Here is a 19,823-nt window from a genome sequence, read left to right as displayed (position 1 = left end):
ACATGCAAATGAAGCCCGGGATATTTCAATCCCGGGCTTCATTTGCAACTCCGCTTGCCCTCATTACCCTACCTAGCTAGAACTAACGAGCTAGTGTAGACATACCCTAGCAGATTAGTAAGGCATGACTTCCCTTTACAGAAACCATGTTGACTTTTCCTCAACAAATTATGTTCATCTATGTGTCTGACAATTCTATTATTAACTGTAATTTTGTTAGGCCCTAGAGAATTGGGCCTAGTGCAATGATGCTATGACAGATCAAAAGGAGGCTAACAAAGGTTTCTGGGTAGTCCCTGAGCAGAACTAGAGACATGGTTCAAGCAAAGGTGCACCCTATACACTTGCTTATGTTGCAAAAGTAAGATAAGTAAAAAAGCTGCATTCTTGTACCTACTGTGATGAGGAACAGCTTGTCTTGAGGACTGATAGGGTAACTCCCTGTTTCTGTTCTCCCTCTGATCTTAATAAACTGACTCCTCGCTGTCCTGACTCCCTGTTTCTGTTCTATGTCTGTTCTTAACTCCCTGTCTCCTCTGTCTCCTGGTTGCCTGATACCTGTCTCCTGTGCTGATGTATTATGAATTGCTTAAGGCCATGTTGTATAGTTGGCCAAGTATGCACAGATATGAGAAGTTTAGCTAAAAAGAGGAGTGGGTTGCTTGGGTGAATATTCTATGACGCGACGGAACTGTCTATATAAACCTACTTGTTACTGAAATCATGGCTGGTTCTCTTTGGAGATGGGCTGCTCTCTATTGTTGTGTACACTCTTCGGTAAAGAGCTTTGTGATTAGACCTCGCTGGTGTTGCCTGTCTCTTTGCAGTCAGACAAGGAACTGAAGCCGTCTGGGTTAGAAGTCCCTGACAAATTCAAATAATTTGCCTGGTACGGACGTTAGACTTACTGGTTTGTAACTGCCAGGATCACTTCTAGAGCCCTTTTTTAATATTGGTGTCACATTAGCTATCTTCCAATCATTAGGTACAGAAGCTGATTTAAAGGATAGGTTACAAACTATATTTAATAGTTCTACAATTTTCCATTTGAGTTCTTTCAGAACTCTTGGGTGAATGCTTTTTCGTTCTGGTGACTTGTTACTGTTAATTTTATCAATTTTTTCCAAAACCTCCTCCAATGACACCTCAAACTGTGACAATTCCTCAGATTTGTCACCTATAAAGAATGACTCAGGCTTGGGAATCTCCGCAACATCCTCAGTCATGAAGACAGAAGCAAAGAATTCATTTACTTTCTCCACAATGACCTTATCGTCTAGTGCTCCTTTTGTATCTCGATCATCCATGGGCCCCACTGGTTGTTTAGCAGGCTTTCTGTTTCTGATGTACTTAAAAACATTTTGCTATTGCTTTTTGAGTTTGATATTTTTATACTTAATTTGAAAAACTTTATGCTCCTTTCTATGTTCCTCACTAGGATCTGACTTCCATTTTTTAAAAGATGCCTTATTATCTCTCACTGCTTCTTTTACTTGGTTAAGTCAAGTCACAGTGGCACTTTTTTGGTTCTCTTACTTGGGGTACACATTTAAGTTGGGCCTTTATAATGGTGTCTTTGAAAAGTCTCCATGACACTTATAGGGATTTTACTTTTGGCACTATACCTTTTAATTTCTGTTTAACTAACTTCCTCATTTTTGTGTAGTTTCCCTTTCTGAAATTAAATGCCACAGTATTGGGCTGCTGAGTTGTTTTTCCCACCACAGGGGTGTTAAATTGTATTACATTATGGTCACTATTTCCAAGCAGTCCAAGTATATTTACCTCTTGAACCTGATTCTGCGCTTCACTTAGGCCTAAATCAAGAATTGCCTCTCCCCTTATGGGTTCCAGAACCAGCTGCTCCAAGAAACAGTCATTTAAGGTGTCAAGAAACTTTATCTCTGCACTCTGTCCTGAGGTGACATGTGCTCAGTTCATATGGGGATAATTGAAATCTCCCACTATTACTGAGTATTTTATTTTATAAATAGGTTGTATAAATATAATCTCCCTTAGCATTTCATAGTCACTATCACTGTCCTGGTCAGGTGGTCAGTAATATATCCCTACTACTATACTCTTATTATTAGAGCATGGAATTACTATCCATAGAGATTCTATGGAAAAAGTTGGTTCATTTAAGATTTTTACTTCATCTGATTCTCCATTTTCTTTCACGTATAGTACCATTCCCTCACACCAGCACAACCTGTTCTGTCCTTCCGCTATATTTTGTACCCTGGTAGGACTGTATCCCATTGATTGTCCTCATTCCACCAAGTTTTTGTGATGCCTATTATATCAATATCCTCCCTTTAATGGAAGGCATTCTAGCTCAACCATCTTATTCTTTAGGCTTCTAGCATTTGTGTATAAGTACTTAAAAATTTGTAACTATTTAGCTGTCTGCTATTTCCTGATGTGTTAAACTCTTTCATTTGACTGTTTCTCATCTGATCTTTCCCATATTTTATCATCTTCCATCCTCACCTCCTTACTAGAACATAGAGAATCTCTATTAATAGACTCTCCCCTAAGAAATGTCTCTGTCCGATCCATGTGCTCCTCCGCACCTGTTACTTTAAAAGCTGCTCTACAACCTTTTTAATGTAGAGTGTCAGAAATCTGGTTCCATTTTGGTTTAGGTGGAGCCCCTCCTTTCTATACAGGCTCACTTTATCCCAAAAGTTTCCTCAGTTCCTAATAAATCTAAACCCATTCTTGCACCATCGTCTCATCCTCGCATTGAGACACTGAAGTTCTGCCTGCCTACCTGACCCTGTGCATGGAGCTAGAAGCCTTTCAGAGAATGCTACCGTTGAGGTCCTGGATTTCAAGCTCTTTCCTAAGCAGCCTAAATTTATCCTCCAGAACCTCTTTCCTATCCTTCCCTAAGTCATTGGTACCTACTGGTAACATGACCAGTGGCTCCTCCCCAGCATTACATGTAAGTATATCTAGATGTCTTGAGAAATCTGCAACCTTCACACCAGGAAGGCAAGTCACCATACGGTTCTCCCAGTCATCACTAACCTAGTTGTCTAGGTTTCTAATGATCGAATGCCCCAGCTGTTTAGGTTTCTAATGATCAAACCCCCCATTACTAAGGGGATATTCTTTTCCTAATAACTGGAGTATTCTGCTTTTCCTGTCTTTTCCTAATGACTGGAGTTCCCTCCTGCAGAGAGGTATCCTCAGTGAGAGGAAACCACAACATCCTCCGGAAGGAGGGTCTCAACTATGGGAATATTTCCCTTTGCTCCAGTTCAATGTTCTTCTTCCCTGAGCCTTTCACTCTCCTCAATAGCACAGGGGCTGTCTAACCGGAGGTGGGACAGGTCTACAGTGTCCTGCAAAGCCTCATCTATGTATCACTCTGCCTCCCTTAGCTCCACCAATTCAGCCATCCTGGCCTCTAAAGTCCTTACGCAATCTCGGAGGGTCAGGAGCTCCTTGCACCAAATGCACACATATGCTACCTGTCCATCGGGCATGTAACTGTACATGCTACATTGGGTGCAATAAACAGGATAACCCATAGGAGAGAATGCTTCTGCCGGCATTCTCTCCTACAGAATAGGGTTATTTAAATCAGGTAGTTTGGATTTAGCTCAGTTTAAAAGAAGTCTTATAGAATGCTCAGTGTATTTAGTGTCCCCCTTAAATTCCCCCTCTAACTCCCTGATAGTTGTTCCTGTTCACTAAGCTCCCTGGTCGCTTACTAGCAGGATTTATATAGCCCTAGCCTTCCCTTCCTGATAGCCCCACCCCCTGGTTAAGGCTTAACCAATGAGCAGAATGCACTAGACATTCCATACTAACTCCCCATGCAGACACTCATACTACACACTAAGTGTGTCCTTGAGAGGTTTAGCTTAATACATTTCCAAAGTGCATTAAGTTAATGCACAAGGCCAGTATATTTACAGCACTAGCTACTATTAGGAATCATTTAAAAAGGTACAGAGAATAAGATGAAGAATATCTTATTGCCCTTATATAAATCCATGGTACAGTCACATCTTGAATACTGCATACAGATGTGGTCTCCTCATGTCAAAAAAGATATATTGGCATTAGAAAAGGTTCAGAGAAGGGCAACTAAAATAATTAGGTTTTTGGAATGGGTCCCATATGAGGAGAGATTAAAGAGTCTAAGACTTTTCAGCTTGGAAAAAAAGGAGACTAAGGGGGGATATGATAGCGGTCTATAAAATCGTGAGTGGTGTGGAGAAAGTGAATAAGGAAAAGTTATTTACTTGTTCCCATAATATAAGAATTAGGGGCCACCAAATGAAATTAATGTGCAGCAGGTTTAAAACTAATAAAAGGAAGTTCTTCTTCACCACACAGTGCACAGTCAACCTGTGGAACTCCTTGCCTGAAGAGGTTGTGAAGGCTAGGACTATAACAGGGTTTAAAAGAGAACTAGATAAATTTATGGAGGTTAAGTCCATTAATGGCTATTAGCCAGTATGGGTAAGGAATGGTGTCCCTAGCCGCTGTTTATCAGAGGGTGGAGATGGATGGCAGGAGAGAGATCGCTTGATCATTACCTGTTCTGTTCACTCACTCTGGAATACCTGGCATTGGCCACTGTCGGCAGACAGGATACTGGGCTGGATGGACCTATGGTCTGACGCAGTACGGCCATTCTTATGTTCTTACTGTGGGCTTTTTCTCTGTGTAGACCACTCTAAGTCATAGTTCTTTCCACAAGTTTAGCTTCCCAATGAGATTTATAATCCTAGGTCCTTAAAATAACAGTACCTGTTCATTTATATTTAAAAATGTAATATTGCAACCTCTTTCTGCACATTCAATGTGCCATTCATTCCATATATGAAAGTGTGATTATCTTAGCAGAAATGGCATGAAATATCACATATTCATGTTTTTATCACTTACCCGTGACTTTTTATTAGGTGTGTAAGCTTTTGAGTTGCAGAATATTAAGCGAATATCCTTATAAAATTCCAGAGGATTGGTGTAGTTTCCTGCTTCCAAAGTTTCTTTCACAGTGCTGAAATCCATCGGAGTGTCTACAATATCTCGATAGTCCTATAAAAATATGTAATATTAGACAATAGGTAAAGTTATCACTAGTTGTCATGAACTGTTTAATTAAACATGAGTTTATGTCCTTGTACCTTTCAAATTTATCCTAACCCACAAAATAATCAAACAGTTCCACAAACTCTGTTTTAGACTAAACTTAAATCTCCTAGCTACAGATTCCAATGGGCTTTGCTGGCACGCCATGGTTCATATTCCATCAGAGGTAAAAATGAGTTTGAGGGACTAATCCACATTCCCCCATTCAACAGCACTAATAGAATATGCCTGGCAGCCTCTGCTCAAGAGATGCTGAGATGTGGGAACAACAGGAGGATCTGAAGTGAAACTGATGTTCACTGACTGAGCTCTCTGAAGAAGATGGCTATTTCCTGCTGCCCTTATTCTTGCTCAGTTCAGGGGGCTTCGGATCCCTCACCATCTTAGAGGGAATTAATTTAGCCCTCATGAAAGCAGACAGACTGTGAATGACGAAGAGGAGCTTAGTAATATATCCAGCAAGAAGAAGAATATATGAATTCTTAAAAGACTGAAATATTATAAGATGTTTTAAGTTACATTTACAGAAAAGAGAAATATATTTACAGGATAAGAGAAGAGATCAACTGGCTGCCTAAAAGGCTCGGAGTCCTCACGTTCATATATTAAGCTTAACAACTGCTTGCACTGTTCTTTCCAAGCATCCGGGCTTGCTTTGAAGGGCTGCCTTTTTATTGGTCGTCTTACCTGAACATTTTAAGGGAAGAAAATAAAAGTTTCGTTTTAATAACTTTTAAAGCACACAGGTTTTTGTATCTACTGTTCTTAGATTTAAATTACTTTCAATCTGCTTAGATAATAGTTGAAAATTGAAGTCCATAAATAAGAACATGCAGCACAAGTAGAGTAGTATAACATTTCAGAAAGGCCGCAATACCTCAGTGGCTTAAGGGAACAATTATTTTCCCATGGAAATTAATGAATCTGTTGAAAGTTAAAAAATCAGAGCAATAAAAGTCACTAAGCAATCATCAACATTACTTTCTATAGCAGAGCTACTCAACACTTGTTTTCAGCCCACAGAGTGGTTTGGGTTTACGCGGGGCACAATATCCTTTGAACATGGCCTACACTGGGAATACGCTCCAGAATTGCGAGGCATCTCCCAGGCAGGGTGAGCACTGAAAGATATAAGTGGATGAGCTGGCTGGAACAGACGGGTACAGGGTGTCAGTGTTTCTAGCCCCCAGGGAGGAGGTGCCAGGAGTGCTGGGCATTGTGGGAAGTGCTGGCTACTTAGCCTTGTGGGCAGTGCCTGAGAGGTGCTGACTGGCTCACTGGCCATGTTTGGGTCCAGCACCGCCGCTTAAATCTTAATCAGTGGTGGCCAACCGGTTCCGGATAAAGAGCCAAGATATTAGTGGATCCAGCATGAAGAGCCGGGGAAAAGTTCTGGGGGTGAGGTGGTGAGGGGGGGAAGGGGGAGAGAAGCCTGCCCCTTTAAGAAACATGAGAAACACGTTTCTATGTTTTTTGGCCTCGGCAGGCTCTCACCGGCCGCCACCATATTGGAAGCACCAGACGGCTCCCCTGCCCCAGAGAGCACAGGGGAGCCCGGGGGCTGTTCTCAGGAGCGCGGGGGCGGCTTCACGAGCTGCATTGACAGGGGGAAAGGAGGGAAGAGCCGCATGCAGCTCACAAGCTGCGGGTTGGCCACAACTACTCTTAATCTTTGTATTCATACCCATCAGTGTGAAAGAAGCTATTTGCATATATTTACATGTATATGCAACCATACTTCAAGTTGCACCCCTCGGCATGCTCTGAGAGTATCACTGTGACCCCCAGGTCTTCCAAAGTTGAGTAGGCCTGTTCTATAGTAATATCAGGTTGTGATCCTGCCACTGCCAACACTTACACACGTGCTTAACTTTCTATACAGGCATCTGTCTGTTCAAAGTTGAGCCTATGCAGGGTCAAGTCCTAAATGAGTGCAATTAATTCTAGACCATCCCAACTCCTGCAGCACACACTGGACACAAGTAAGTTATTTACTTACTCTTCTTTTCCCAGATGATGTTCCAGGCCCATCTGAATCTACATCTACTTCTGCCACCTAAAGGAAAAAATAATGATTACACTCAAACAAGTGTCAGCATGAAGAAAAAGAACAAAACCAAATAATTACTGTGTGAATAAATATGTTGGGTGAGATTGCTGCAATAAAAGATGATTCAAGCGAAACTGAAGTGATTCTTTTACTAGAAATTTCACCTTTTATATTAGTATGTATAGCTATAAAAAATTGAAATGGCTGGATGAGTGAGGTTGAGTCTTGTAAGACCCCAAAGAAACAAACACTTTATGTTCAGTGCTCTCTTATATTTAAAGAAGTCTGTATTCATTTAGTGCAGGGTTTCCCAACGTATGGGCCACCATTGCATTTCAAAAGGGTCGCCAAGTGTCTCCCCAGGTGGCTCTGCCCCTTCTCCCCCACAAACACACCTTTCCCTGTCAAAATGGGTCCCTATTTGGAAAAGGTTGGGAACCGCTGATTTAGTGACATACAAATTCATCTAAAAACAGAGCAAGAAATGAAACAGGAGCACAAAAAGAAAAACAACTCACTAAACAGGCAAAATGCAAGAGTTATTATATTCCAAATCTATGCAAGAAAACACATTTTATTAAAATTATTTATTCCACATTTGTAAGCAAAGAGAAAATTTAGTGTTTTTTTATGCTTTTTACATTGCTTATATGGGGTTTGGAACCTATCCTTAAACAGGTTTAGAAGCCAATTCTTTTAAAAAAAATTAAAGGAAAAAAGGTGTGTGTTCTAGGGATGTTAAAAAGTGTGTAATTAGTTAACCGTGTAGTTGACAAAAATGTTGGCAACTACACGATTAATCAATAAGCATTAGCACTGCAAGCACTCAGTCCTGGCTCATGCCAGGTCCTGGGAGCTACCCTCACTGTGGCTCTGCAATGAAAGTAATTTAGGAGCAAGGCAGGCAGCTTGCACAGCTACAGCAGCGGTAGCTCCCTGGACCCAGCATGAGTTGGGGGTGAACTGCCTGCCCACCCGTCTCCTAAATGACTTTCCTGCCTAGCTGCAGCAGGGGTAGAAGCTCCTGGGACCTGGCACAGGCTGGGACTGAGCCAGACTTTTGGCCAGCCTGCTGAAATATTTATTGGCAGAAAGCGGGGGGGAGAGGAGGATGCGTGTAGCTGAGAACATTAACCAATAAGCAGCCACTTATTGGTTAATCGTTTAATTGCCTACACTGTTACATCCCTAGTGTGTTCACACAATAGTGAGTAGGACAAATTAACCTCCTCTTCATCCTCAAACACTGTATTCATTCTGGTCTGTTATGAAAGCTGTGAAGCATGTTTGACGTTTACTCATTTGGTAAACATGTTTACTCATCCAGCAATCAGTTTTCCTTCAAATATTTGAATAGATATAATGGGGGGAGGGAACTGGAGAAGGTGGCTGCAAATAACCATGACAAACATGTCCCACTATAAATGGCTCATAGACCGTAGCCTGAAAGAACTAAGGAAAAAATAAGTCAGAACATCACAATGGAAATTGCTACACTGTAATATTCTTGGAAACTGCATTTTTTAAAAAAGAACATGGGGTTAGAAACAGAAACCACTCTGAAGTTTCAGTCATTTTTACAAGGCAAAAGCCAAAAAATGAAGAAAAAAAAACTCTTAGACAAAATCCATTGTGGTGCCACTTCGAAGGTGGAGAGATTGGAGAGAGATGACTGCTTACCTGGTTTCTCAGAACTGTATAATACAATATTATATTATCTCATGTATTTTCCTACACCCCCCACCACCTTCCCTTAGCTTTTCTTCTCCATGCAAAAGTGAAACTCAGGCACTCAGGGTAGATTCAGGTGGCTAGTCAGCCTCAAAGAATCAATCTTACAAAATGAGGAGAGTTTATAATTGAAGACCTTGCCACACAAATTACACCCAGTCTTGTATCAAAGCCCAAGGTGATTACACATAAATATAAATATAAATTTCGTAAACTTCCATCTACCGAATAAAAAAGAGTTAAATATGATTCTGATGATCATGCTTACTGCTCTTACCTCCTCCTCTTCATCAGTACTGCTTAGATCTTCTGCTTTCACTTTATTATATATATCCAATATATCTGTACAACTCTGATCCCTGGAGAGCAACAGGACAAATCAAAATACGTTTCAGAACTGACTTGGAAGCTCAGAAATGCTGTCCTAAGGAAACACAAACTACTCACCCGATATAGTGAAGTAAGACATCTGTTACAATTTTGGCTGCTTTAACTATAGGACTATCTGGCTCATTGAAAGTCCTAGCATTATGCTCAATGTATCGAACCTCCCACATCAATGCTGAGATTCTCCTGAGTGAGGGAATGGGGGAGAAAAATGTTACTAAGTTTCATGGCAGCAAAGGAAAGTTAGAAAACAGGTAGTTCCTGTTAACCCAGCACTAAGACACAAAGCCTCTGTTCAGGTGGCTTAGAAGTCTGGGATCTGACAGGCTGGCAGTGACAGGCTCCATGGCCTATTACATGGTAAGAAAACTCACATAGCACTATTAACAAAGAAAGAAAGAAATTGCCTCAGTGAGGGAACTTGGCTGAGCGGGCCCAATGGTAAATTCTGGTGCTCTAAGGGAAAGGAGACGGGAATAACAGAGCTATTATTTGCTGCTGCCTCAAAATCAGCTTAAAAAGTTAAGATGATCAGCTACTTGATCAGTGGTTCTCAAACTTTTTGGCCTATGTCCCACCTGGCTCAATGCAAACCTTTTTGTGGCCCACCAGTTGCTAATGGAAACTCACCATTAATTACATAATTATATCTGAGCCATTTTGCTAGTGCTGCAGCTGGGGAGAATGGTTTAATTTAACCAGCAAGAAAATGAATATTAATTTAAATTATTAAACAGATCAAGTGCTTTAACTTTCTTATGTTAGTTCATTAAACTTCATTTTAAATAAAGTAAAATATTAATGATGTATCTCCAACACAAAGTTTTCAACTATGCCTTTACTTACGGCAGGGGTGGGGAACCTTTTTTGGGTCGGGGCCACTAACCTACAGAAAAATCAGTCAGGGATCACTCAAGTGAGAAACAAAAAACAAACACCCCCCCTTAAAAAAAACACTCTCCAATCCTCACTGATGTGGCCCTGTGCAGGGCAAGAGAGTGGGGGGCCAGGGAGGACCGAGGTTCAGGGCTTCCTATAGGCCAGATTAACTCTTCTGGGGTTCCAGAGTTAGTGAATTTTTGGGATGGGGTAAAAGATGAAGGGTTGAGTGAGTAGGACAGGGCTGCCAGTGAGTGGTATAGGGATGGGAATGCAGGATCTGGGTGAGAGTGAGAAGGGGGTGAGGGTGCCATGTCTGGGTGGGAGGTAGGGTGCAAGAGCAGGCTAGGAGTAGGTTGTCTAGCCAGCGGGGAGAGTGCAGGAGCAGGCTGGAGGTGCGGGATCTCAGCAGGTAGATGGGGGTCTGGGCACGAGGGGGAAGAGGGGCACTTACTTGCCTTTGTGCCCCCCTCTACTCCCAGGCACGGCCTTGTGCTGCTCCCATTGGCTAGCTTCTGGCCAATGGGAGCAGCAGGAAAAGCCTTCAGGCAGCACATCCAGGAGGGGAAAGCAGCAGTGCACAAAGCAGCTTCTGGCTCTGCTTCCGGCTCTGCTTTCTCCTCATGAGGCAAATCTGGTGGGAAGGCTCAGGGCTTTCTCCTTTCCCCCACTGGCATTCCAACTTTGCAGGAGGGCCGTGAGGTTGGAGTGCTAGCATGGGATCCCCGTTGTGGGGGTGGAGGTGGGAGGGGGGGGAGAGAGAGGGCCTGAGCTCAAGCTGCAGATTACCTGCAAGGCATCGGCAGATCACTAGTGGTCCATGGACCCCAGTTTGAGAACCACTGTACTAGATCAGAGTTTCTCAACCAGTGGTACAAGTACCCTCGGGGGTACTCGAGAGAAATCTGGGGAGTACATCAACACAACTGAAATTTGGAGAAAACTGATTTTTTGTTTTAAGTTTTACAGCGCTTTATTATTTTGGTACTTTTTACACCCCAAACACTTCATCGCTCACCAGGCTACAATTAAGTTGTAAAAACAAATGGTAGGAAAAAAATGTACATGTCTGAAAACTGTACATACTGGTGGTGCTTTTTTTTTTTTTTTTTTTTTTTAAAAGGATGAGATACACTACTAGATGAAGGTAGGAATATTGAACTGCTTCTAAGTTTTCTGGACTGGAGTGAAAGAATCAGATACCAGAGCCAAAAGAAGTTTGATCAAGCAAATCTGAATTGCTTCTAATTATTGTAGGATGGATACGTCTCAGATTGAGAAAGAGATAAAGATCCAGAAACTTGGTTTTATTTTTGCAATATGCCATAAACTCCTTTTTTAAGAAATCTAAGATTTATTCTCTGAAGTTTGCACATGGAGTCTAATCTGATGCTGCGGATCACCTGAGGACACTTTTTACAGTAAGTGACAATATTCACTGAAGTTATTTATTGAATTGCAATAGTCAGCTCAGAAGATCATGCTAGTGGGATACATAGTAAATGCACAGTAATTTAAATTAGATACAAATCAAACTGACCTATAGAATCTGTTTTCCAGTCTCCTTCTGATTGTGGTGAGGTCTGTTGGGTAAGCAACTACAGTGCAATACATGGGATAGGCACTAAGGTCCACTGGAACAGCAAAGGGGTTAGAAATATCTAAAAACAGAAAGATCAGAATCAGTCAGATGCCACAGATGATAACACTGGCAGTATGAATTAGATCTATTATAAAAAGGAGAATCCAGCAATCATTGATCAGTGATAAATATATCTACATTCATGTTGCTTGGTGAGACATTCTGAATGCCATGGGATGAAAATGATTTCCCCCTTCTATGAACTATAGGTTGCACCTCTATAAACCAGAACTCTCTGGTCCAGCAACATCCATAGTCGGGAAGGACCACAGATATTCCATGATCATAGAGTCCTAGCATGCTGTTGGGGGGGAGGGAGGGGGGGGAGGCCAGGAGCTGGACATTATGCGGGGGAGGGGCGTGACATGTGACCCAGCTGGGCTGTGGGCAAGAGCTGCGCACATGGATCAGCTGAGCCGCAGGGTAGCTGGGTTTGTGGGGGAGGGGTGCAGGAGGCTTAGCACTTGGGTTTTGGGGAGATCCAGAAAGCCCAGTGTGGTATTAGGGTGGGGGAGGATCAGAAGCAGGTGGGAGCAGAAATGACTTCCCCAGTCCAGAAAAACCCTCACCTGAGACCAGTCAGGTCCCAAGGGAGCCAAAGTAGGGAGGTCCAACATGTACTATTTTTAAAAATGCATTTTTAATTAAAAACTTAATTAAAAAAAAAATTTGAGATTTCCATGCCAGCAGCTGTTGCTGAAAACTGCCATCTATAGGTGTCCAATTGTATGCCAGACTCATTTTAATAAAATAGATTCATACTGAGACTAGTTAAAACTAACAATATTTTATTCATCAGGCACTCAGTCTTGCTCCCTTGCTATCATTAAACATGGATGATTGCAGGATCACGCACTATGAAGATGAACGTGTACCTGCAAAGGACACCTAGAAGAATAAGAAGCTATTTCCAACTATTGTTTGTTAAGCAAAATTCCCCCGCCCCGCCAAAGACTCATTCAGCATCGTGATGGTTCTTATGACACATCTTTCGTGCCCAACATACCAAGGGTGAGAAGATAATCAATCCCCCTAATAACACGGTCACATTCTTCATCTCTGGAATGGACCCCCCATTCTCCTTCTTGGGGTTTATACAGCAGAGATGTCAGTTCCTCTGGAGACACGGGAACACCAGCACCAACTTCCTCTGGATAAGCCGCTAAAGGAAATATGAAGAATTCAAGACCTGTGAGCCATTAACGCCATATCAGTACAACTGTACTGACACAGAACTATATAATTATAATATAATTCAAAAGCATATTTACTTCCTTCTGGAACTGGTTCCATGTCCCATGGACTCATCTTTTCTCTTTCATTGTTGTCCCAGCTATTTAAAACAAATGAAAACTGTATTACACATGTAAATATTTATCTTCCTTCCTTGATGCATGTAGGGTATACATTTTCTTCTAAAAGAAACTGGAAATAAAATGGCAGTGTGAACTTCCCAAACACACATTAAACATAGGCCAGAGTTACAAGTGGATATCGGCTTCTCTTTGGGCTGGGGGTATTCAGATCCAGGGTTTTTCTTCAGTTTCTAGTTTCTCCAGTTTCTTGTAGGGATGTCAACATGTATTCGACTACTCGATTGAGTGATAATCCTGAGCTTATCAGTTAATCCTGTCGACTACATTCATCAGAGGCAGCAAGGTGGGGTGAAGGCAGGAGCCGGTGCCTGTGGGGAGCTGGCTTTTAAGCTGGCTTTCTACGAACACTGGATCCGCCCCCCGCACACACTCTACCTCCCCCCCCCCCCCCCCCCCACTGCTACCTCTGTTAGAGTGACAGCAGTGCGGAGGGTTACGGGGCAGGCAGGAGCTTTTAAGCCAGCTCTTCATGCGTGTCAGCTCTGGGGACCCACAGAACCCCCTCCCTTTGCTGTCTCCTACAGAGGTAGGGATGGAGGGCAGGCAGGAGCCGGTGCTGCCTGCCCTGCACTGCTGCCTCTATCAGAAGCAGCAGCATGGGAGGGAGGCAGCGAAGGATGCTGCAGAGCAGCCTCTGTTCATGCTGGGCTCGGGCAGCAGCCCCTGTCCATGAGGGGGTCTGAGTTTTCAAACCAGCTCCCCTGCGGGCCAGCTCCCGCCTGTCACCCCACACTGCTGCTTCTGGAGTGGAAGAATGCTCTCCGGGAATGGGGCTGGGAGCACACTGGCTGCTGTCCCCATCCCCAGGCACAATCAAATAGTCATGTAATCGCATCGAATTTTAATGTTTACACGACTATTCAATTAAATGCTATCTAAGATCCCTAATTTCTAGTAAACAATGTACAGGTTAACCCTCTAAAATCCGAGACACTCTGGTCCAGCAACATCCATGGTCCAACAGGACCACAGACAATACTGGACCAGAGAGCCCCAGCTGGCTAAGTTCAGGAGCTGGGCTGGTGGTGGGGAGTGTAGCCTCAGCAGTAGCAGGGCCAGAATGGTGGAGAGGGCAGTCCCGTCCAGGCCGGAGGCAGCGGGGCTGGTACCCATGAGCACAACCCTGTTCGGTGGGCACCGACAGCACGGCCCTAGCCAGGGCCGGTACAGGAGGAAGTGCAGCCCTGGACAGGCTGGAAGAAGCATGACTGGTGGACAGGACAGCAGCCCGGACTGGAGCCCCAGCACAGCGGTTATCACAGCCCCAGCAGGGCTGGGGGCAGTGGAGCCGATGGCAAGAAGCAGGGCGAAGGGAGCCTTGACCTCCCCTGGTCCGGCAAACTCTGTGGTTTAGGACCACTCAGGTCCTGAGAGTTTTGGACCAGGGAGGTCCCACCTGTACTGGTCAAATCCCAGCTATGTATTTGGCTAGTGCTTGGGAAGATTGATTTACCGCAATTAATAACTAATGCCACTAGGGAAAAAAAATCAAAACATTTTTGTAATCACTAACCACAGATTATATTTATAACCAGTGACTGATTTGAATTTCATCTGCTGAATATGTAGCAAACACGTAACAGAAACAAGGGGTCCAGAGACAGGTATGAAAATGATTAGATGCATGGAAAGTCTTCCTTTTGGCTACGTCTACACTGCAGGCTTCTTGTGCAAAAACTTCTTGCACAAGAGCACGTCCACACGTCAAAGCACATTGCAAAAGTGATGTGCTTTTGCCCAAGTGAGCGACTACATTGCATGGATGCTCTTGCGCAAGAAAGCTCTGATGATCATCCACACAATGGCCATCAGAGCACCTGTGCTTTTTCCCAAAGTGCTTTCTTGCGCAAGAAACCCCTCTGGAGCATCCACACTTGCACTTTTGCACAATAACTGTAGCGCAAAAGGGAGTTATGCCTCATAGAAGGAGGTTTATCTACACCTGCAAAAGCCCTCTGTTCTGCCGTTTTACTGCTGATTTACTTGTGCAAAAGTGCATTTGAGGTGTGGATGCTCAGCAGGTTTTTGCCCAAACCGCCATTTTTGCACAAAAACCTTGCAGTATAAACGTAGCCTATGAGAAACAAATTACAAAGATTGGGACAGTCAGAAAGGAGACTAATAATAAGGACACAAATGTATACAAAATAATGAATAGTATATAGAAGAAATCAGATGTTACGATGTACCCTCAAAACAAAACTAGTTAGGGGACAGACAGTGAAAATAAAAGGCATAAAGTTAAAAACAAATAAAAAGAAACACATTAAAAAAGACAAATCATAAACTTCAACATGGTCAGTGAAACTAAAGCTCAGCAGGATTCTTAAAGGAATTCTATACTTATGTAGACAATTAGAAAGGAGTAATTAAAAAAAATTAAAGCCTCATGCTCTGGAGCATAAAAGACAACTACAGCCAGTCCCCGGGTTACGTACAAGATAGGGACTGTAGGTTTGTTCTTAAGTTGAATTTGTATGTAAGTCGGAACTGGTACATATTGTAGGGGAAACTCTAGCCAAACATTTCTCCAGAGCTCAGTTTTATTCTCCCACACCTCACTTCCCTCAGTCCTTTATTCTCATGCTGAGGTGTCTGCTGAGAAAAGCCGCTCCGCGTCTCCCTGGTCTGCTGGGGGGAAGCAGCTAGTGCGGGGTTGCCTCACCCCGTTTGTAAGTAGGGATCTGATGTAAGTCGGATCTATGTAACCCGGGGACTGCCTGTACTGACCAGCATAAAAATGAAGTCTTCCCTATGAACAGGTTATTTCATAATTCCTACTACACAATTGTGTGGCACCTTCTACTGAAGCATCTGGTGCTATTGTCAAAAATAGGATACTGGATGAGAAAGACTATGGTCTGATCTGGTAAGGCAATTCTAATGTATCAGGAACCAGGAATTCAGCATAGTTGTCTGGAACTTTAATTCATATTAAGCAATTACAAAATCATAGTTTTGAGGTTAGGGAAGTCACAGAAAATGTGCGCTGTTTATTCATCCAATTTTTTCCCCTTGATGCACATATGTAAGTTACATATAATACACAGAGAAGCGACCAAGTAGTACTTAGATATGTCTCATTTACTGCAACTATAGTAATCCTTACTGAACACTGTAGCACTGGAAGGAACTATCAGGATATTCTGCCTGGAATGGCTGCTGACTCTCCACAGTTCCAAACCACCAAGCATCATCGATTATACTCCGAAACCTATCCCCTATAATAATAATAAAAACAAAATTTAGTAATGCAGTAATGAAGATAATAATCTATCCATTTCTTATGTAACAGTTAAATTACCTTACTTATAATTTACAGGAATCTCTACGTCTACCCCAAGCATCATGTCAGCAAACGGGCCAAAAAAAAAAAAAAAAAAAAAAAAAAGGCTCAAGGAGAGCAACTTTACATTTCTGGAGATTGACAGTGCTTTCCCCTAGCCTTAGACCCTAGCAGTAGATTCTTCTGGTCATTATGGACCTACTGACTTTCTCCTCCAATTTTGATATATGTTTATCTTCCTCTCCTCTCCTCTCCTCTTACTGCTGCTGTGATGTTAGTCACCTTGCTGATGGGCAGACAGAAAGCATAGTTTCCAGTGGTGCCATAAAGATTTAATACTCCTCATCTAGTAGACGTTAGACAATTCAGTGTAATTTACATAATTTGGTACTGACCAAGTTCACAATTTCACCAGCCTCTGCTAATTAGGTAATAGTGGATCACAAATACAAACTGTTTATCTGAAAGTCACAATCGTATTATGTGTGGGTATTTATATGGCTCCTATCAGCAGCATATCTGAGTGTTCAAGTTTAACACAATCAGATATTATTTATGAGATTGTAGAAGTGAGAGGCTATGATTTTTTAAGAAAGTTTAAATGCTAGAAAATAAAACAAGATCTTTTGTGGTCTAGTTTACATTAAACATGTTAGAATGTTCTCAAAGAAAAGATGACACTTGAAAGATACCAGAACATTTAAAAGTGAACAGCCAATGACTTATGAGTGCCTCTTTCTTTAAAACTGGGCAAATATTTACATTTTAGATTTATAATAAAGAATGAATTACATCTGTTCAGTACTGGTATTCAGCATGCCACACATATGGATATGGTAAAAGGGTACTTACCAATCTGCCAGTTCCTTTCTTTGGCTTCATTATAAAACTGATGCAACACAAGGAAATCAATAACATCTGGCATATCATGGTACCTGTAAATAACAGAAAACATCCTTACTTTGAAATAAGATACTGCTCCCACAGCCAATATTTTTGGTTTTGAAATATTTTTTCATGCTCATTGCAGTAATTACAAGTGTTTTACATGAAACCTTCAACTGCAAAATCAGAACAAAGGGATTCTCAAATATTTGTAAGGATATTTGGGTTGTTTGGAGAAACGATTTAGTCAGTCACTCACTTAATGGAAAAAGATTCTCCTGTCATTTTGCCTGAGATTGGATCAAGAAAGGCAAGCTTCAAGCAGCAAAGCGTAGGAGGTCCAACTTCATATTTAATTCCTACAGTCTTCACAAGTTCTTGTTCCTAATTTTCAAAACACAGTGAGAGTCCATATTTACATTATTTTATCTCATGAAAAGTAAAAATATATTTATAGATTTGTGGCCAGACAGCCCGCCTCCATATCATCCATCTTATTTGCCTTCCTGAAGCATACAGGACAGAGAAGGAGCAATAAAATCAGCATAGTCTATGCTGGCTCATTTGATCCTAAGAAGCTGAAACATAGATATGAGGAGAGATCAGGATATGTGAGACTGCCACCGGCTGGCACCTATGTTGATTCGAACACACACACAGTCCCTGAGAGTGATAGAAATGTAGCCGTGTTAGTCTGGGGTAGTTGAAGCAAAATGCAGGACAATGTAGCACTTTAAAGACTAACAAGAATTTCCCACTGAGAAAACAATGTCCTGTACTTCCAATTTAATCATCTCAATTCTCTCTTACAAGTGTAAATTAAGTTCACAACTCCCTTGTAAGAACTGGTCTCACAGCAGACAGACCAGCATCAATTGGCATTACAGATAAGAAAGAGAAATACGTGACCCCATGGGTATGTAAGATGGGCCCAGCATACACTCACTTTGAGTGTCATTCTACCCTCTACCTGCTGGTCAGGTTAGGTGTTTGACCTCCCGAGGTTCTATGGGGACGCCCACCTCGTATTTTCGTCTTTCCTAGGAATTGAGGGACCGGCCCTGGCCTGACATGCTGGAGTCGAGAGGCACAGAAGGGGGTAAAAATGGTACCTGGATGTGGTCCTCTGTCTTAAGTGTACACATAGAAAGAGTAAGCTGTTACTTGGTACCATTATTTCTATTTTTCTATCTTTATCTTCTTTGTAACCATTTTTAAGACCTATATTTTGCTAACAGTTAAGAAATAGAACAATAGCCATTGCAACCATATGATTTATAAGCTTCCTCAATAAACCTGTAACTGTTTAAGCTTTAACCTGACTCCTTCAGTTGCTGTAACAGAACCAAGCACAATTTAAAAGAACTTCAGCCGGTCATAAAGGGACAGACATAGGGAGAGCTTGGGCGTTTGGATCTGTGTCACTCCCAGGTGACAAGATCCGTTGGGGCACCTTTTCAGCCTTTCCTAGGCTGCCCTCTGCGAAGGAACCTCCTGTGTTCTAGCAGCTAAAATCTAAGGTGTAATAAGCTCTTCCTATATAACGGGGCGTCTGTTGGCCTGCTGGCCACCCTCTGCGATGGGACCCCAGTCCTAGCAGTAAAGGCACGGACGTTAAACCTTTTCTCGGAAACACACACACACACACACACACTGCCCTGACCGTCGGCTGACAAGATTGCTTCTTCCTTCCAGCCTAGATTCTTCTATCAATCATATGCTTCCTGCCTAAAAATTCAAAAGGATGATGATCTCTCTAACAAAGGAGGACAAGAGGGTACACTGCACTCTTCTCCCCAACATATTTCACAAGTAAATGTAAAAAAACAACAGTCTGGTAGCACTTTAAAGACTAACAAAACATGTAGATGGTATCATGAGCTTTCATGGGCACAGCCCACTTCCTTCAGATGACCAGAGTGTTGGATGTCCACGACCAAAAAAGTTAACTAAATTATGGCCAACTTTGTGAGCTGCACTGGTAAGTGTATTGGAGATGGAGGATTTGTTCTTCCAGAAGCATTAGTGGCCCTGGGGGCCATCTCTGGCCAAGGCCACAGCCTCAAACCTTTGCACACAAGGAAAAGCAAAGGTATGTTATATAAAAAAAAAAAAAGATTTTGCATGAGCAAAATGAGTGCCTCTGGAAATGCTAGGACTTAAGAGGCAGTACGCTTCTCTAAGGCTACGTCTGCACTTGGAAGTAGAAGACTGAGTTCTAGCATGCACGGGCCTACTCGTGCTAGTTCTCACCCAATGAGTATGTCAAAACCAGAAGTTTAATTGTGACAACACAGGCAGCAGCACAGGTTAACAGTCTAACACAATGAATGCTAGTGGGAAGGGGGTAGTTTTAGAAGGTAAAATAAAAAAAGAACAAGTTAAAAATCACCTAGAAAAGTTAGATGCCTGCAAGTCACCAGGGCCTGATGAAATGCTCCTGATGAAATACTCAAGGAGCTGATAGAG

The 19,823-nt window shown here is 42.3% G+C and overlaps 1 protein-coding gene across 2 annotated transcripts in view; it reads right to left on the bottom strand.

The window, feature by feature from the left end:
- The window catches only part of BRWD3 (bromodomain and WD repeat domain containing 3), a 126,248-nt gene that overhangs the window by 16,319 nt on the left and 90,106 nt on the right, over positions 1-19,823 (bottom strand). For both annotated transcript variants that reach the window (XM_075940777.1, XM_075940778.1), the window contains 11 exons: positions 17,614-17,738; positions 17,322-17,404; positions 16,293-16,404; positions 13,079-13,140; positions 12,814-12,969; positions 11,706-11,826; positions 9,347-9,472; positions 9,177-9,258; positions 7,118-7,174; positions 5,665-5,805; positions 4,912-5,064 (listed from right to left, as the gene is read on the bottom strand). In XM_075940777.1, the coding sequence (XP_075796892.1) occupies positions 4,912-5,064; positions 5,665-5,805; positions 7,118-7,174; positions 9,177-9,258; positions 9,347-9,472; positions 11,706-11,826; positions 12,814-12,969; positions 13,079-13,140; positions 16,293-16,404; positions 17,322-17,404; positions 17,614-17,738 (1,218 nt within the window). The remainder of the gene's footprint in view (positions 1-4,911; positions 5,065-5,664; positions 5,806-7,117; positions 7,175-9,176; positions 9,259-9,346; positions 9,473-11,705; positions 11,827-12,813; positions 12,970-13,078; positions 13,141-16,292; positions 16,405-17,321; positions 17,405-17,613; positions 17,739-19,823) is intronic.

Source organism: Pelodiscus sinensis, chromosome 13 (genome assembly GCF_049634645.1).
Source record: "Pelodiscus sinensis isolate JC-2024 chromosome 13, ASM4963464v1, whole genome shotgun sequence".
Taxonomy (NCBI): Eukaryota; Metazoa; Chordata; order Testudines; family Trionychidae; genus Pelodiscus; species Pelodiscus sinensis.
Note: the sequence above shows the minus strand (reverse complement) of the source record. Positions and strands in the feature narration are given on the sequence as shown.